Source organism: Porites lutea, chromosome 1, assembly GCF_958299795.1.
Source record: "Porites lutea chromosome 1, jaPorLute2.1, whole genome shotgun sequence".
In the NCBI taxonomy this organism is placed as follows: Eukaryota; Metazoa; Cnidaria; class Anthozoa; order Scleractinia; family Poritidae; genus Porites; species Porites lutea.
In genome coordinates this window covers 4,526,798-4,542,677 of record NC_133201.1, presented here as the reverse complement: position 1 = coordinate 4,542,677, position 15,880 = coordinate 4,526,798, and the positions used below count along the sequence as shown (strand labels likewise).

The following is a 15,880-nucleotide window of genomic DNA, read 5'->3' as shown; positions in this document are numbered from 1 at the left end:
TACACTTTCGGCCACCTCTCATTTTCCCAAAGCCTGTTGTAACATCTAGTTAGCCTACTTGCAGTGTCTTCAATTTTAGTTCTTAAGTACTCCGGACACACCTCATCTACTCCAGCCACTTTCCCTGGCTTTGTCCCTTTCATTACATCGTTAACCTCTTGTTATCGCGATCTTCCTAGATCTATTTCCTCAATCTCTTCTGATTCTACTCTCTTATCTTCTTTCACAGGATTTGACAGGATTTGTTGGGTCATCTCTGTTTAATATTTCACTAAAGTGCTCCACCCATCTCTGTAGTCTTTCTCGTGTTTCAGTCCTAAGCATCCCTTTTTTGCTTTAACACCTACTTCTTGTCTCTGTCATTCTCCTGTTATTGACTTAGTAAAGCTGAACAGCTCCTTGAATAGTTCCTACCTTTCGCAGCAGCCTTTTCCGCTGCTGCAGCCCTCTTCTCTAACCAATTTCTCCAATCTTCCCTAGCACTACGTTTCACTTCATTGTTTTTCTCATTATACTTCAATCTTCATCCCTGTTTCAGTCGTTCCGATCTTGTGCCCTCCAATTTCAATTTTGCCTCTTTTCTCTCCTTGATCTTTTCCCATGTTTTGTAAAATTGTTTCATATTCATGATTTAGCAAGTTTCTGTATGTTGACAAAATCACGTCGTGTCCTGCCTCCAGATCCTATATGTTTGCTAAAGCTTCAATCCTATTCCTCAACTCAATGTTCTATCTCTGCCTGATCTCTTCCCTGTGCAGTTTATTTAGGTCAAACCTTTACCTTACATTCTTTCTTCCCTCAGGCATTACCAACTTTAGACTTATTCTGGTTCTCACAAGGTAATGGTCACTGTATACGTCTGCTCCTCTCATTACTCTGGTCTTTAAGATGGTTCTGATCTTTCCATTCACTAAAATATAGTCATTGTGGTTTACTCTCCTCCCATCTGGTGACCTGTAGATCAGCTTAAAGATTTTTTTTGAGGGAAGATTGTTCCTGTTTTGATTAAACCACTTGTACTACAGAAGTCACGTGACCTCTCCATTGTCATTTCCGTCGTGTAGTTTTACAAAAGTAGCACTTGTATTTCCAGCCCTGTTTCTGAGTTCACTGTCTACGCTAGCGTTGTTGAAGAGAGACAGTGTTTCCTAGGTATTTGAAGTGGGTACACTGTACAAGGGCCTCTTGATTGATAGTTATGGTTGTTGGGTCAGCAGGTGGATGTAGGTGTTGCATTGCCTGGTAAAGTACTCAGTTTTCTTGATGTTGATCTTGAGGCCAAATTGGGAGGCAGCTCTAGCGATCCTGTCCACCAGACTCTGAATGTCACCAACACTGTGGGCAACTATAGCACTATCACCTGCAAACAGCATTTCCCTCACTAGGATCTGGGTTGTGCGTGTTTTTGCTCTGAAAAGGGAAACATTAAACAGGTCAGGATTAGTATTAGTTTGGATGTAGATACTGTTGCCAACACCGTCAAAGGCTACTTCTAACATTGCTGTTCGGTAGAGAGAGAACAGTGTCGGAGCAAGCACACTACCTTGTTTCACATCAACCGGTGACTGCAAATTCCTCGAAGATGTATTTTCTTGAGCCACATGTACTTGCATTTTGTCGTGCAGTCCCTTCACCAGATTGATAAATTTAGAAGGACATTCACACTTTCCGAGCACTTTTCATAGGCCCTCATGAAACACTGTATCAAAAGCCTTTGTTAAGTCAATAAAAACGGCATCATTATCATCATGTATCATCGCGCCAGTAGGCACATAAGGCCTCCCTGCTGTCTAAGACTTTCAATCTCGTGCTACCACTTTGGCTACTTCCCAACTCTTCCACCCTGTTTTGTTTCGCTCTTTCTGAACAGCCCTTCTCCAGGTAGTTTTTGGACTTCCTCTCGCCCTCCGACCTTATGGTGGTCACCCTAATGCTGTAAAGTAGTCATTCACAGCCCCTCTTCTAAATATGTGACATAGCCAGTTCCATTTTCATCGTCATCTGCTGCCATCTAATCGGCACTATCTGTCTCAGGTACTGGCTTCCATTTATCGTTCTTGGTGATCTTCCAAGATTCTCAGCCATACAGCAGGACCGGTTGAACTTAAGTTTTGAACAGGTGTATCTTGGTTTTCCTTCATTTTCCTCTATTTGCTCAGGCCCTCCTTAGTCCCTGGAATGCACCATGTGCTTCTGCTACCTCCACCCTCCTTATCGACAAAAGCACTCAGGTCTGTAAAACTCCTCAACGTCTTCCGCGTCTTCACCATCAACCACAATGTTCTCCCTGCTTCTAGCACAATCAGTCCCTAGTGTCTTGCCATTTCTCGCATCAAGTTTGCGTGCTACTCTTGCTGCTTCCTCCGCCAATCTTCCAGTCTTCTCGTGCATTCATTGAACTTAGACCCAGTCCAAGATAGTAAGAATAGGAAACCTGACCTCACGCACTCCATTTTAACTCCATACTTGATCGTGAGCTGGTATGATGTCACACTCCTGTCTACGACTGCACACTCAAAACCCATTTAAATGCCTACTGTCACTCTCACCATCTTGTCTGGTATCCCATTACTTCTCATGATATTCCATAGGCTTTCTATGTGTACATAGTCAAAGGCTTTTGTGAAGTCCAGAACGTGCGTATACAGACCCGCCCTCGACTCATTTGCCTGCTCTAAGATGTTTCTAAGTATAAAGATCTGTTCAGTTGTATTTCTCTTGGGTGGAAACCCAGCCTGCGCCTTTCGAAGTTTCTTGTCTGTGCCTTTCTTGATCCACCTAACAGTGTCGTCAAGAATATCTTACTAATGGCGGGTAGTGAAGTCACTCCTCTTCCGTTGTTACATTTGTGCAACCCACCTTTCTTGAATACCTTGACAACAAGTCCCTTCTTGTACACTTTCGGCCACCTCTCATTTTCCCAAAGCCTGTTGTAACATCCAGTTAGCCTACTTGCAGTGTCTTCAATGTTAGTTCTCAATTACTCCGGACACACCTCATCTACTCCAGCCACTTTCCATGGCTATGTCCTCTTCATTACATCCTTAACCTCTTGTTATCGCGATCTTCCTAGATCTTTTTTCTCAATCTCCTCTGATTCTACCATCTTATCTTCTTTCACAGGATTTGTTGGGTCATCTCTGTTTAATATTTCACTAAAGTGCTCCACCCATCTCTGCAATGTTTCTTGTGTCTCAGTCCTAAGCACCCTTTGTTTGGCTTTAACACCTTCTTCTTGTCTCTGCCATTCTCCTGTTATCGACTTGGTAATGCTGAACAGCTCCTTGAATAGTTCCTACCTTTCTCAGCAGTCTTTCCTCTGCTGCAGTCATCTTCTCTAACCAATTTCTCCTCTCTTCCCTAGCACTCCTTTCCACTTCAGTGTTTTTCGCATTATACTCCTCTCTCCATCTCTGTTTCAGTCATTTCGATCCTGTACCCTCCATTTTCAGTTTCACCTCCTTCCTCTCCTTGATTTTTTCCCACGGTTTGTTTCCTATCCATGGCTTACTGTATGTTGACAAAATCATAATGTTGACAAAATAATAATGGTCCTTCCTCTGTCTCCTAAAGCTTCAAACCTATTCCTCAACTCAATATTATATCTCTACCTGATCTCTTCACTTTGCAGTTACTTATGTGAAACCCTCTCTTACGTTCTTCCTCGTGTCAGCCCTTGTTTTTCACTAGGTAATGGTCACTGTATACGTTCGCATCTCTCATTACTCTGGTGTCTAAGATAGATCTTTTCATGTTTTCATTCATTAAACCATGGTCAATCTGGTTTACTTTCCTCCCATCTGGTGACCTCCAGGTCAGGTTGTGGATGTCACATGACCTCTCTCCTTTGCGTTCATAACACCAACGCCAAATTTCCCCACAACCTCCTCACCATCAGTATTGTTGTTTCCTACCTCAGCATTCAAATCACCCATCACCACAATCATATCATTTGTGTTGCAGCTCGAAACAGTGTCCTGCAGCTGGTTTGAGAATTTATCCTTTTCCTCATCCAGCGCATCATTCGATAGTGCGTATGCTAGTACCACCGTCAGCTTTTTGTACTTTGAGTAGAATCGTGCTGTAATAATTCCTTGCTAATTGGCGTCCATTTTATCAAGGGTCCCTTTGCCCTCGCGCTCATCATGATGGCAACTCCTCCCTGTTGCACCTCATCATCTCCTATGTACACATCCTCTCTTTACAATGTAGTGTTACCGATCCCATCCCTTTCCACCTGACCTATCTGGCACTTCAATCCCTTGCTCTTTTGTCTTCTTAGCTACTTGTATTGGGCATGTTGTCTCTGCGATGGTCCTCACGTATTGGCAACCGATGATCATCTGTCACTTGAGGGCTACTATGGGGCCTATCTGCCTTTAGGTTTCCCGCTGGCTTTGTCCCAAGAGCGTCATTGCAGCCCTAGCAGCGACATCCCCAGGTAGTGTTAAAAACGTTTCCACTTTCTGAAAAATTAGTGTTTTTATGTGGTAGGGTTGTTAGCCCTACACCCATTCCCCAACCTGGAGGACCAGGGGGTCAGTATTTGTCTTGTCTCTACCCTTCGTTTTTTTCGGCATGGGTGGCCCTACCTGGAGTACAAGCCTTCAGCGTGTCATTGAGACACGCAAACCTCCCCACCATGATAAGGTGATGACCCCATTCCTAGCAGGATAACGACAACATGCGGCGCCATGTTCTCGTCTATGATATTCCTTGTAACTGTCGCGGGCAGAAGATCAGATTCACAGTGCCTCTACCACTGCGAAAACTACATTAAGTCTCAGGCGATATATTAGAAGCTATGCGTTTGTTTAATCTGCTCAGGAGTATGCGAGCCAAGATCTTTCGAGCTATTGAGAAGAGATAAATACCTCGATAGTTTCTACAGTACTTGATACTTTCCTTCTTGAAAACTGGCACGATACTAGCATCTTTCCAGTCTTGTGGTCTTTACTCAGTTTCCCAGATGTGCAAAACCAGTTCGTACCAGTTTTACCCTGCCATGTTTTCAGAGTTCTGAAGGTATACCAACCATTCCAGGGGCTTTACTTTTGTTTGTTGCATTGACGGCATCCAACAGTTCCTTGACTTCAGGTTTTTCATCAAGAGATGCAATTTGTGGTCTCAGTGCAGTGGTGTCCAAGACAGAGCGATCAACCCTCCAGTTACGTTAAGTAGCTTGTCAAATTAGTTTGTAAATCTGTCGCGAATCTCAGCTTTCTCCTGTATTACTGTCTCACCATCAAGGTCAGTAAGCTGTGTTGTACCCCTCTTCTATGTCCCATGTACTTCTGTCAGATCATTTTAAAACTTCTTTCATATCTGTTTTTTCTGTTTCCTTTGCCCCCCATCTTTGAGACTTCATTTCCCTGGTGTACTGCTTTAGACTCTGTCGAGTACCAGTCAGTTTTGTCCTGTTTGATCTAGTGTTCACTTAAAGCTTTTTCACCCTTGCAGTATTTCTTTCCTCGAACAGCTTCTTGTCAGTATCATTGAAGCAATCCTGGTGTTTGCAATTGGATTTATCCAAGACACAGAGCAGTGTCATATATAGCTGCTTCTAATGAACTTCAGTTTTCCTCAACAATTTCTGACTCCTGATGTTGCAATCCTGCCAAAGTCTTGTCCATTTCCTTCTTGTGGTGTTCATTGCGCTTGAAGATAGTGTTTGTGATGACCAAACACCGAGCAAAGAGCCAGAAGTTCACCGTTTCAGTTTCTATTCCCAACTCTATGCGGGCCAATCACATGTGCCCATTTGTCCACCTCCTTTCCAACCCCAGCATTGAAGTCACCGGCATTACCAGTAATAGAAATAGAACTCTGTGCAGTACTTCTCTCAGGCTGTTGTAGAATTCCTCCTTGATCTCTTAGAGGTTGGTCAGTGTTGGAGCATACACACCCAGCTATTGTGGCAAACATTCCTCTGCAGCGAAAGTCTCATGTTCTTTATCCTGTCACTGACAGGTGTCGGGTCTTTCTTCAGCTGCTCAGCAATGGAGTTCCCTGTTGGAAAACCATCTCTAGATTCATTTCGCTTGTTCTCTCCCCTGCCACTCCAAAAGGATTGTGTAGCCAGGATCTACCATACCGTCGTAGGATGGCAATTGAGTCTCACTTAGCGCTGTTATATCAATGATGTAACTCTCAAATTCTTTTAGTACCAATGCTGTCGGACATTCAGGTCCTCTTTAGTCAGTTTTATTTAGTAACCTTCTGACATTCCATTCTCTGAGTTTCAGAGAGATCCCGTGTCCTCCTAGCCCACTTTTCTCAGGTCACTGGAATGGGATCGAGCCAGCACGAACTTTGTTAACCCAGGCGACGTTTGAGCCTGTATGGGAGCCTGTTTTCTGTGCCATTTATACCTTAGAACTGCATGTAAAAGGACTGTAGGGAAACCAGCTTTTCAATTGACTAGGGTCACTCACTCGGCAAGGCAAAAATTTGGTTCTGCGGGCAAGGACGGGTCAGGACATGCCGGCATTTATGCCATGCTGCAGCGGCTGGCCGGTGGATAGGTCTGTTTATCTCCGCCCTTGGGTGATACCAGAGTCCACCTAACTGGGGGTGGTCCACCGTAGACCTTAAGACAGATGTTGTATCCTTCTCTCAGGAGACCCAGTTTAACCCACCTTAGCTAAGCCTAGTGGAGTTGTAGGTTTAGTCGCCGACGGCTTAAACCACGATGCAGGTTGCACTAGGTTACATGAATCCCAAATGTCATCACTACAATCATTTGACTTCCGGATGTCATCAGCCCAACCAAACATTTGAATTCCGAATTTCATCCGTCCAAACATTTGAATTCCGAATGTCATCCTTCCAAACATTTGAATTGCGAATGTCATCCGTCCAAACATTTGAATTGCGAATATCATCACTACAAACACTTGAATCGTTAATGTCATCACTCCAAACATTTGAATACTGAATGTCATAACGACAATCGTTTGAATTCGGAATGTCATCACTCTAAACATTTGAATTCCGAATGTCATCCTTCCAAACATTTGAGTGCGATTGTCATCGGTCTAAACATTTGAATTACGAATGTCTCCACCACAAAAATATTTGAATACTGAATGTCATCACTACAAACACTTGAATTGCGAATGTCATCACTAGAAACGTTTGAATTGCGAATGTCGTCACTAAACAACATTTGAATACCGCGTGTCATCACTACAAATATTTGAATTCCGAATGTCATCACTCCAAACATTTGAATTCCGAATGTCGTCATTCTAAACAGTTTAATTCCGAGTGTCATCACTCCAAAAATTCGAATTCTAATTGTCGTCACTCCAAACATATGAATTTCGAATATCGTCACTCCAAAAATTTGAATTCCGAATGTCGTCACCCCTTACATTTGAATTCCGAATGTCGTTACTCCTAACATTTGAATTCCAAATGTCGTCACTCCAAACATCGGAATTTCGAATTTCGTCACTCCTAACATTTGAATTCCGAATGTCATCACTCCAAACATTGGAATTTCGAATGTCGTCACTCCTAACAATTGAATTCCGAATGTCGTCACTCCTAACATTTGAATTCCGAATGTCGTCACTCCAAACATTTGAATTCCGAATGGTGTCACTCCTAACATTTGAATTCCGAATGTCGTCACTCTAAACATTGGAATTTCGAATGTCGTCACTCCTAACATTTGAATTCCGAATGACGTCACTCGAAACATTTGAATACCGAATGTCGTCACTGCAAACATTTTAATACCGAATGTCGTCACTCAAAACATTTAAATTCCGAATGTCATCACTCTAAACATTTAAATTCCAATTGTCGTCACTCCAAACATTTGAATTTCGAATATCGTCACTCCAAACATTTGAATTCCGAATGTCGTCACTCCTAACATTTGAATTCCGAATGTCGTCACTCCTAACATTTGAATTCCAAATGTCGTCACTCCAAACATTTGAATTTCGAATGTCGTCACCCCTAACATTTGAATACCGAATGTCGTCACTCCAAAGATTTGAATTCCGAATGTCATCCTTCCAAACATTTGAGTTCGATTGTCATCGGTCTAAACATTTGAATTACGAATGTCACCACCACAAAAATATTTGAATACTGAATGTCATCACTACAAACACTTGAATTGCGAATGTCATCACTAGAAACGTTTGAATTGCGAATGTCGTCACTAAACAACATTTGAATACCGCGTGTCATCACTACAAATATTTAAATTCCGAATGTCATCACTCCAAACATTTGAATTCCGAATGTCGTCATTCTAAACAGTTTAATTCTGAATGTCATCACTCCAAGCATTTGAATTCCAATTGTCGTCACTCCAAACATATGAATTTCGAATGTCGTCACTCCTTACATTTGAATTCCGAATGTCGTCACTCCTAACATTGGAATTTCGAGTGTCGTCACTCCTAACATTTGAATTCCGAATGTCGTCACTCCAAACATTTGAATTCCGAATGGTGTCACTCCTAACATTTGAATTCCGGATGTCGTCACTCCAAACATTTGAATTCCGAATGGTGTCACTCCTAACATTTGAATTCCGAATGTCGTCACTCCAAACATTGGAATTTCGAATGTCGTCACTCCTAACATTTGAATTCCGAATGTCATCACTCCAAACATTTGAATACCGAATGTCGTCACTCCAAAGATTTGAATTCCGAATGTCGTCACTCGAAACATTTGAATTCCGAATGTCGTCACTCCTAACATTTGAATTCCGAATGTCGTCACTGCAAACATTTGAATACCGAATGTCGTCACTCCAAACATGTTAATTCCGAATGTCATTACTCCAAACATTTGAATTCCAATTGTCACCACTCCAAACATATGAATTTCGAATATCGTCAATCCAAACATTTGAATTCCGAATGCCGTCACTCCTAACATTTGAATTCCGAATGTCGTCACTCCTAACATTTGAATTCCAAATGTCGTCACTCCAAACATTGGAATTTCGAATGTCGTCACTCCTAACATTTGAATTCCGAATGTCATTAGTCCAAACATTGGTATTTCGAATGTCGTCACTTCTAACATTTGAATTCCGAATGTCGTCACTGCAAACATTTGAATACCGAATGTCGTCACTCCAAACATGTTAATTCCGAATGTCATTACTCCAAACATTTGAATTCCAATTGTCACCACTCCAAACATATGAATTTCGAATATCGTCAATCCAAACATTTGAATTCCGAATGCCGTCACTCCTAACATTTGAATTCCGAATGTCGTCACTCCTAACATTTGAATTCCAAATGTCGTCACTCCAAACATTGGAATTTCGAATGTCGTCACTCTTAACATTTGAATTCCGAATGTCATTAGTCCAAACATTGGTATTTCGAATGTCGTCACTTCTAACATTTGCATTCCGAATGTCGTCACTCCTAACATTTGAATTTTGAATGTCGTCACTCCAAACATTTGAATACCGACTGTCGTCACTCCAAACATTTGAATACCGACTGTCGTCACTCCAAAGATTTGAATTCCGAATGTCATCACTTCAAACATTTGAATTTCCAATGTGATTCTTCCAAACATCTGATTACCAAAGGTCATCTCTCCAAACTTTTGAAATCCGAATGTCATCACTCGAAATATTTGAATTCCGAATGTCATCACTTAAAACATTTAAACTCGGAATGTTATCTTTTCAAACATTTGAATTCCAAATTGTCATGACTTCGAACATGTCATTTCCGATGTCATTAGTGCCAATAAATTTTCTTCCTCACTGTTTTTGGTTTTACTGGATTGCCATCTAATCATGATATTTTTGTTTTTGTTTTTTTCTTTTTGCTTTTGGTTATAGCTTGGAATTCCAAATTCATTTGTACTAGGTTCCTACACAAGAAAAATAGAGAAGGACACGAAAATTAAAGGCACTATAAAGTATGTATTGTTTTTCTTTTGTTTCATGGGTACATAATGTATTTCGCTTAGATTCACCTGGTCTCCAAGATATCAGTCACTGAGGCTTGAGGGTGCCCTGTGTTTAATACCCACTCCAGGTTGATCCCTGGTTCCACTTGGTCTGTACTCCACCCAGTAAGGTCCCCTTCTGGTTCCCCTTAGTTCCTAGTGTCTAGGGGATATAGGCCCCGCCCCCGCAGACTGATCAGGACTCCTGCCCAGGGTGGCTACCCCCGTACCACTAGATCTCGTCTACCTCCAGGAGGGCTTCTTTCCTGGTCCCCTTACCCCTAGATTTAAGTGCTTCCCTGCCCCCACTATTTTGGCCATGAGTTTCTTGTGTGTTTCCTGTGTGACATAGAACCTTTATTCGAAACCATCCGCCGAACGAATGATTATTCCGCGCGGTTAGTTACTTAATTGCCCAAGGATGCCTTGGAAAACGCTGTACAGGGACTAGGCAAATTAACGATCACTGTTAAAACGTTTATTTGATAGATAGAAAAAGAGCAAGGAAAGATGATGATCTTTTCAATTAATCAAGGCAGATTTAAATTCATCTTCAAAGTTATATAGTCAATGATCACGTATATGTGTCTGATCAGGGTTGAGTTTTCATCACCCGAGGGTTAATTTTGGTGTGGTGAATAAAACTAGCCTCAGCAAACAGGACATTTGGCGACGCCACCACTGCTTTCTCTGTGAAATGACGTCTGAAAAACGAGCGCAGAAATTCCATACTGATGACGCGTCACTCAGTACCCAGGTATGGGTAGTGTTTCTGATTGGTTGAAGCAAATTTCCCGCGCAGCACGAACAATCAGAAACACTACCCATACCAGGGTACTGACGCGTCATCAGTATGGAATTTCTGCGCTCGTTTATCAGACGTCATTTCGCGGGAAAACTAGTGTTAGGGTTGCGGAATGTCTGCTGTTTTCCCAGGCTAGACTATTACTTGAAATTCATATACCTCTGGTGTCCTGTAATAAATTTTATTTTTTCCTTTCATTGTCTGATCACTGCATCTTTCCATTCCTAATTTCTTAGGAGTGGAACGTTTGGTTCTCTGGTTGAGTACGGATGTGAAAAGCAAATTTCTGAACACAGTCGACTGGCTGCCACAATGTGCATTGGTTTGCCCATTGGTGTATTGCTAAAAGTCAAGTAAGTAGACTGTCATTGTGTTTCTAATTTCACGATAAGGCATAAATCCTAGATATAGTGAGCCACATGATACGACATTTTCGTGCCATGAAAAAGTGTAAAACGCGATAAATTGCAGATACAAGCAAACGCTTTTACTCATCAGGTCCCGCTTGTTCAAACATTGGATAGCGCTATCCACCGGATTAATCACTGTCTAATGGATAAGTATTAGGGAAAGCAATTGCGTTATCCACTCGATAGAGATTCATCCGATGGATATTGTTATCCACCTTTAGAACAACCGAGGTCACGTCAAAATATAAAGTAAAACGTCGCGGCTATTGATTGAGAAAACATGGTATTACTTTACTTAGAAAGCCTTCGTAAATCTGGTCACAGGTCTGTTCTGTTGGTCGCACACCCAGTTAAGTAGAACATTGCGTTATTTTCCCTGAATGCTTTGAGCCGGGTGCCAACACACTCCGATGGGAAAAAAGAAGAATACACTACTACGACCACCACCACCACCACCACCACCTACTAATTTATTTCTTATTAGGCCAAAATTAACATCTGAATATGATCAAGTGCGCCTTACAACTACAACTACCTGTAATAATTACAATAAAGTATACTTAAGAATACCTAAAAATTTATTATCTAAAATTTATCAATCTAACTATAACAGGCAAAAGCCTTCCTATACAACACCCAGTAAACTGACGTTTCACAGAGCTTGTACTAATTGTTGGATGTAATAAATGTTTAGATTGACCCGTGCAAATCAAGTATACAGCTTCCCCATCAACCTGTCAGAAGAGATCCATCCAGCGGCCATATTTTATGGCACTGTGGTTCCTATAACTGTCTTTTGGGTCGTCAAGGTTCTTGTTGTTAATCCATTTTTGCAGATGGAGAAGGAAAAGTAAGTCAATTTCCTCATGTCTAATTTTTCACTGACATTTACATGTTTAACTTGTAAACAGTCCACGTTTTCATCAAAACCCAAGGTTTGGTTTGCATAGCCGTAGGCATTTAAAGTAGGATTTTGTACACATGCACGTATTTACGGTAGTAATAAGAAATTCCTGGAAATGAGGTTTATTTATCAGGAGCCATTGTAAATAGATAAATGGTTAGACGGACGGACGGACGAGCGAAAGGACAAAGGCATAGGTGTTTGGAAAGACGGACAGACAAACAGATGGACGGACTGATGGCCAGAAGGACAGATCGGATCGACGTACGGGATGAACAGACGGACAGATAGACAAACGCGGACGGAGAAACGGAAACGAACGGACAAACGGATAGATTGACAAAAGAGTGGAAGGAAGGAGGGCAGGCGGGCGGGCGGACGGACGGACAGACAGACAGAAAGAAAAACAGACGGATGGAAGAACGGAGGAATGGATGGGTTGACGGAGAATCAAACTGACAAATGGAGGACGGAGTAACGGACGGATAGACTGGCAGACGGATGAAGGGATACACGGTTTGAGCGGACGGACGAACGGGACAAAAGATCTCATACTAATTTGGGGGCACAAAATAACATTGAAAATACAACATCAAAGTGGGAATATTAGTAATAATCGCTAAAAAGAAGAAAATTGTTGTTAATTGTTGTAGGGAATCAGAAGCAAATAAAGCGAAATATGCCAAACAGATGGCAGAGCAAAAGAAGGATGCAGAGAGCAGTGTAAGGTTTTACAATCAAACTTGTTCTAACTTTGATAAATGTATATTATGCACTTGTTTATGCCCCTTTATAAAAAGCAGTTTAATTTCACGCTGTCGTTGTAATCCAGGCTGAGCAGCATAATTTTGACACCAAAAAAGCATCTTTGCCGCAGCATGTTATTCCCAGTACCGAAAACATATAAGAAAATTCTGTCCAACAGTTATACGATGTTCTTATTAAAAATATCTTTCTGTATCTATACGCGAAAAGACAGCTAAAACATTAGTTAAAAGAGCTGTTTATCATTATTATCTTGCGCAGTGCTTTATCTCCACCAGGCCGACCCTCGTAATTTTTTTATTACTTGTACCTTTTCCTCTCTTTTACAATCTCTCGTTTTTCTCCTTTATCCCTCTAAATAACTTTGTTTATTTCCACCATATCTTACTTTTTTCATCTATTAATGTTACTGATTTCTTTCAATCTGTTTCACCATCAACAAATATTAAAGAAAATAGAATACATATACAATTACAAAATTTTTTCCACGTTTCTTCCTCGCGTGTCGCGTGTCTTCGGAAGGTGATTTTTTGCTGCCCCGCGTGGTTTCCTCGTTCCATCATCTAACTGGTTGTTATTTGAATTTATCTTTAGATACGTCTTATGCAGGAGACATGTGAGAGAATCGTAGAATTCGAATCTTCAAGACTTGGTAATGACAGTTGGCTCTTGACGGGACTTCAAGTAGACTGCTGCAAATTGCCTTAAACACCAAACAAAGTGCACGGAAAAAAAATCGTTTAAAGCAATGATTAATGACTTACAGCAAAGTGGATAGGAAAAGTAAAGCACTACAAAAGATCAAACCAAACAGGACCTTTTTCGAAGAAAATGGGCGCGCTTCGCCTCAGACATAGGACGTTCTAAAATTGAAGAATTTTAAAATACGTTTTTTAAGAAATCTAATAGCTATTTTGTTCTTATCGTGCTTACTACCCTGAAAAGGAAACCTGAAGTCTGTTTGTTGCTTTTTAGGCTTAATCATAGTGAATGCATGGTATGGCCACTTAGTATCCATAGGAGAAAGGTAAGCCCCAAAACAAACTATTCAGAGACTGTCTTTCTGTATCGTATTGTAACTTAATACTGTTACAAACTTTTTCTTTTTGTACTTCTAGTTCACAGGACGCTCGTCGAGGTCCCAGTAAAGTGATCGATGTTACGGTCCCTGTGCAGTGTCAAGTTAAGGATTCACGACTCTTCCTCACTGAGTCTTCGAAGGTGCGAGAGCCGGCGCTATAGATAATTGAATTGAACTGAACTGAAAGTCGTTTGTGTAACACCTGTTTTTCGATGTTTTGTTTTGTTTCTTTCAGAGTAATTTAAGTGGATTTTACGATCCGTGTCCTGACGAGGAAAAGATGCTGCGAATAAGATATTTGTTTAGAGAAGCGGTTCACGAAGTGACAGTCGGTGATAATGAACCTGTTAGAATACCAAAACAATGTAAGATATCCTGCTCTATTCGGCTATTCGCCATTTTCACATAGACCATAAGGAATAGCGTAGTGGTCAGAGCACTTAGACTACGAGTAGTCCCCCATTTTTCCTCAGGGATAGTAGAGCGAGGGAAACGCGAGCGCGCGTGAAAATCACCCCACGCGAGACAAGGCGACACCTTTCTCCCTGCCGCGTGTCGCCTTGTCTCGCGTGGGGTAATTTTCACGCGCGCTCGCGTTCGCTCGCTGTACTATCCCTGAGGAAAAGTGGGGGATTACTCGTAGTCTAGAGAGCACTCGCCTCCTACCGATGTGGCTGCAGATCAGGATTTTGAGTTTGTTGTTGGTTGTCTTTGTTCGGGGAAGTTCTTCTCTGGATACTCCGGTGCTCTTCTTTGCTCAACAACCAAGATCTACCTTGTGAACGGCTACCTCGCTTTAGCTTTCGTGTTTAAATTTGTCAATCACACTGAGGCTTAGAAGAAAATAGCCCTAATTAAGTAAGTAATTTGCACAAGACAACAACAAACTGAAGGATTCTTGTAGTTGCAGTAAAAATGACATCATCTGCAATTGTCCCATTAAAATTTGCTGTCATGACAACGAACCGGGCTTGTTAAGGCCTTTATTGCAGCTTTTAGTTTTAAGGTGAAATCAGGTTAGGGCTTTAAAAGGGAGTTTCTTACTTACTGACATAAAATATAAGATATTAGTTTGAGGTTACCGCTGACTTCTTCTTCTTTTTTTTCTCCCTTTAGCACATAAAATACAGTCGAGTTAGCACAGTTGAGCATTTGAGACATCGCCCATATTGGTCTCATCAACTGAAGACACAACAGTCAAGAGCTGCTGGAAGATTTCGTCAAATGCCTGCTGGTTTTACCACTGAACTCTTGTAAAATTTTGCACAGATGGATGGTGTTATACCAAGAAAGGGAATAACGTAGAGTTGCATACTTTTTAAGGACATTTTACATTTCACGACCTTGACTGATAATTTACAAGGCTGGTTTCAGTGCCTCCAGACCAGACAGATTAAAAAATATTGAAAAGACATTGTGTGCAAGTATTTTATCAGTGAGACGATGATTTCGGGAATTATGACGACCTGCACGTTATGTAAGACTTTGAATAATGTCCTGAGCCACACCCATATTATAATCTGGTGACCGCGTCGATTTACGTTTTTCTGTCGGGGGATGGTTTATGTTGGATGGGGGAGGTTCATGTTGGAGGGTAGAGTTCATCTTGGATGGGGCGGGGAGGGGGGGGGGGGGGGGCTGCAAAAGAGAGTCTTTGAATCCAGTGGTTGGCATCTCTGAGTATGTAAATAGCAACCACGTTTAGAGCGGAATTAAAGAGGCAAGTTGCTTCAAGTCTGAAAGCAGGATACGAACAGGTTGAATTTTACATTTGCAGCCTCTAGAACGGACAGTAATTTTTACAATTTGGACTTAAGTGGCAAGGAATGAAAGAAATCCCCCAAAATATGTGTTCATTTTTATTTAAAATGACCCTTCCACTATGCCTCAACCATAAAAGTTTGTCGATGGCCATGATGTAAACGGATTGAGACTTGAAAAAATCGGGCCAAGCTTTTCAAGTT

General features: G+C 41.5%; 1 protein-coding gene across 1 annotated transcript in view; it reads left to right on the top strand.

Annotated features, from left to right (window-relative positions):
- The window catches only part of LOC140934369 (dnaJ homolog subfamily C member 11-like), a 52,262-nt gene extending 36,932 nt beyond the window's left edge, over nucleotides 1-15,330 (top strand). Inside the window, exons 13-21 of the mRNA XM_073384008.1 lie at nucleotides 9,842-9,921; nucleotides 10,993-11,109; nucleotides 11,861-12,016; nucleotides 12,724-12,793; nucleotides 13,430-13,487; nucleotides 13,811-13,862; nucleotides 13,954-14,056; nucleotides 14,152-14,281; nucleotides 15,033-15,330. Coding sequence (XP_073240109.1) covers nucleotides 9,842-9,921; nucleotides 10,993-11,109; nucleotides 11,861-12,016; nucleotides 12,724-12,793; nucleotides 13,430-13,487; nucleotides 13,811-13,862; nucleotides 13,954-14,056; nucleotides 14,152-14,281; nucleotides 15,033-15,055 — 789 coding nt within the window. The 3' untranslated portion in view covers nucleotides 15,056-15,330. The remainder of the gene's footprint in view (nucleotides 1-9,841; nucleotides 9,922-10,992; nucleotides 11,110-11,860; nucleotides 12,017-12,723; nucleotides 12,794-13,429; nucleotides 13,488-13,810; nucleotides 13,863-13,953; nucleotides 14,057-14,151; nucleotides 14,282-15,032) is intronic.
- Nucleotides 15,331-15,880: the final 550 nt, after the last annotated feature.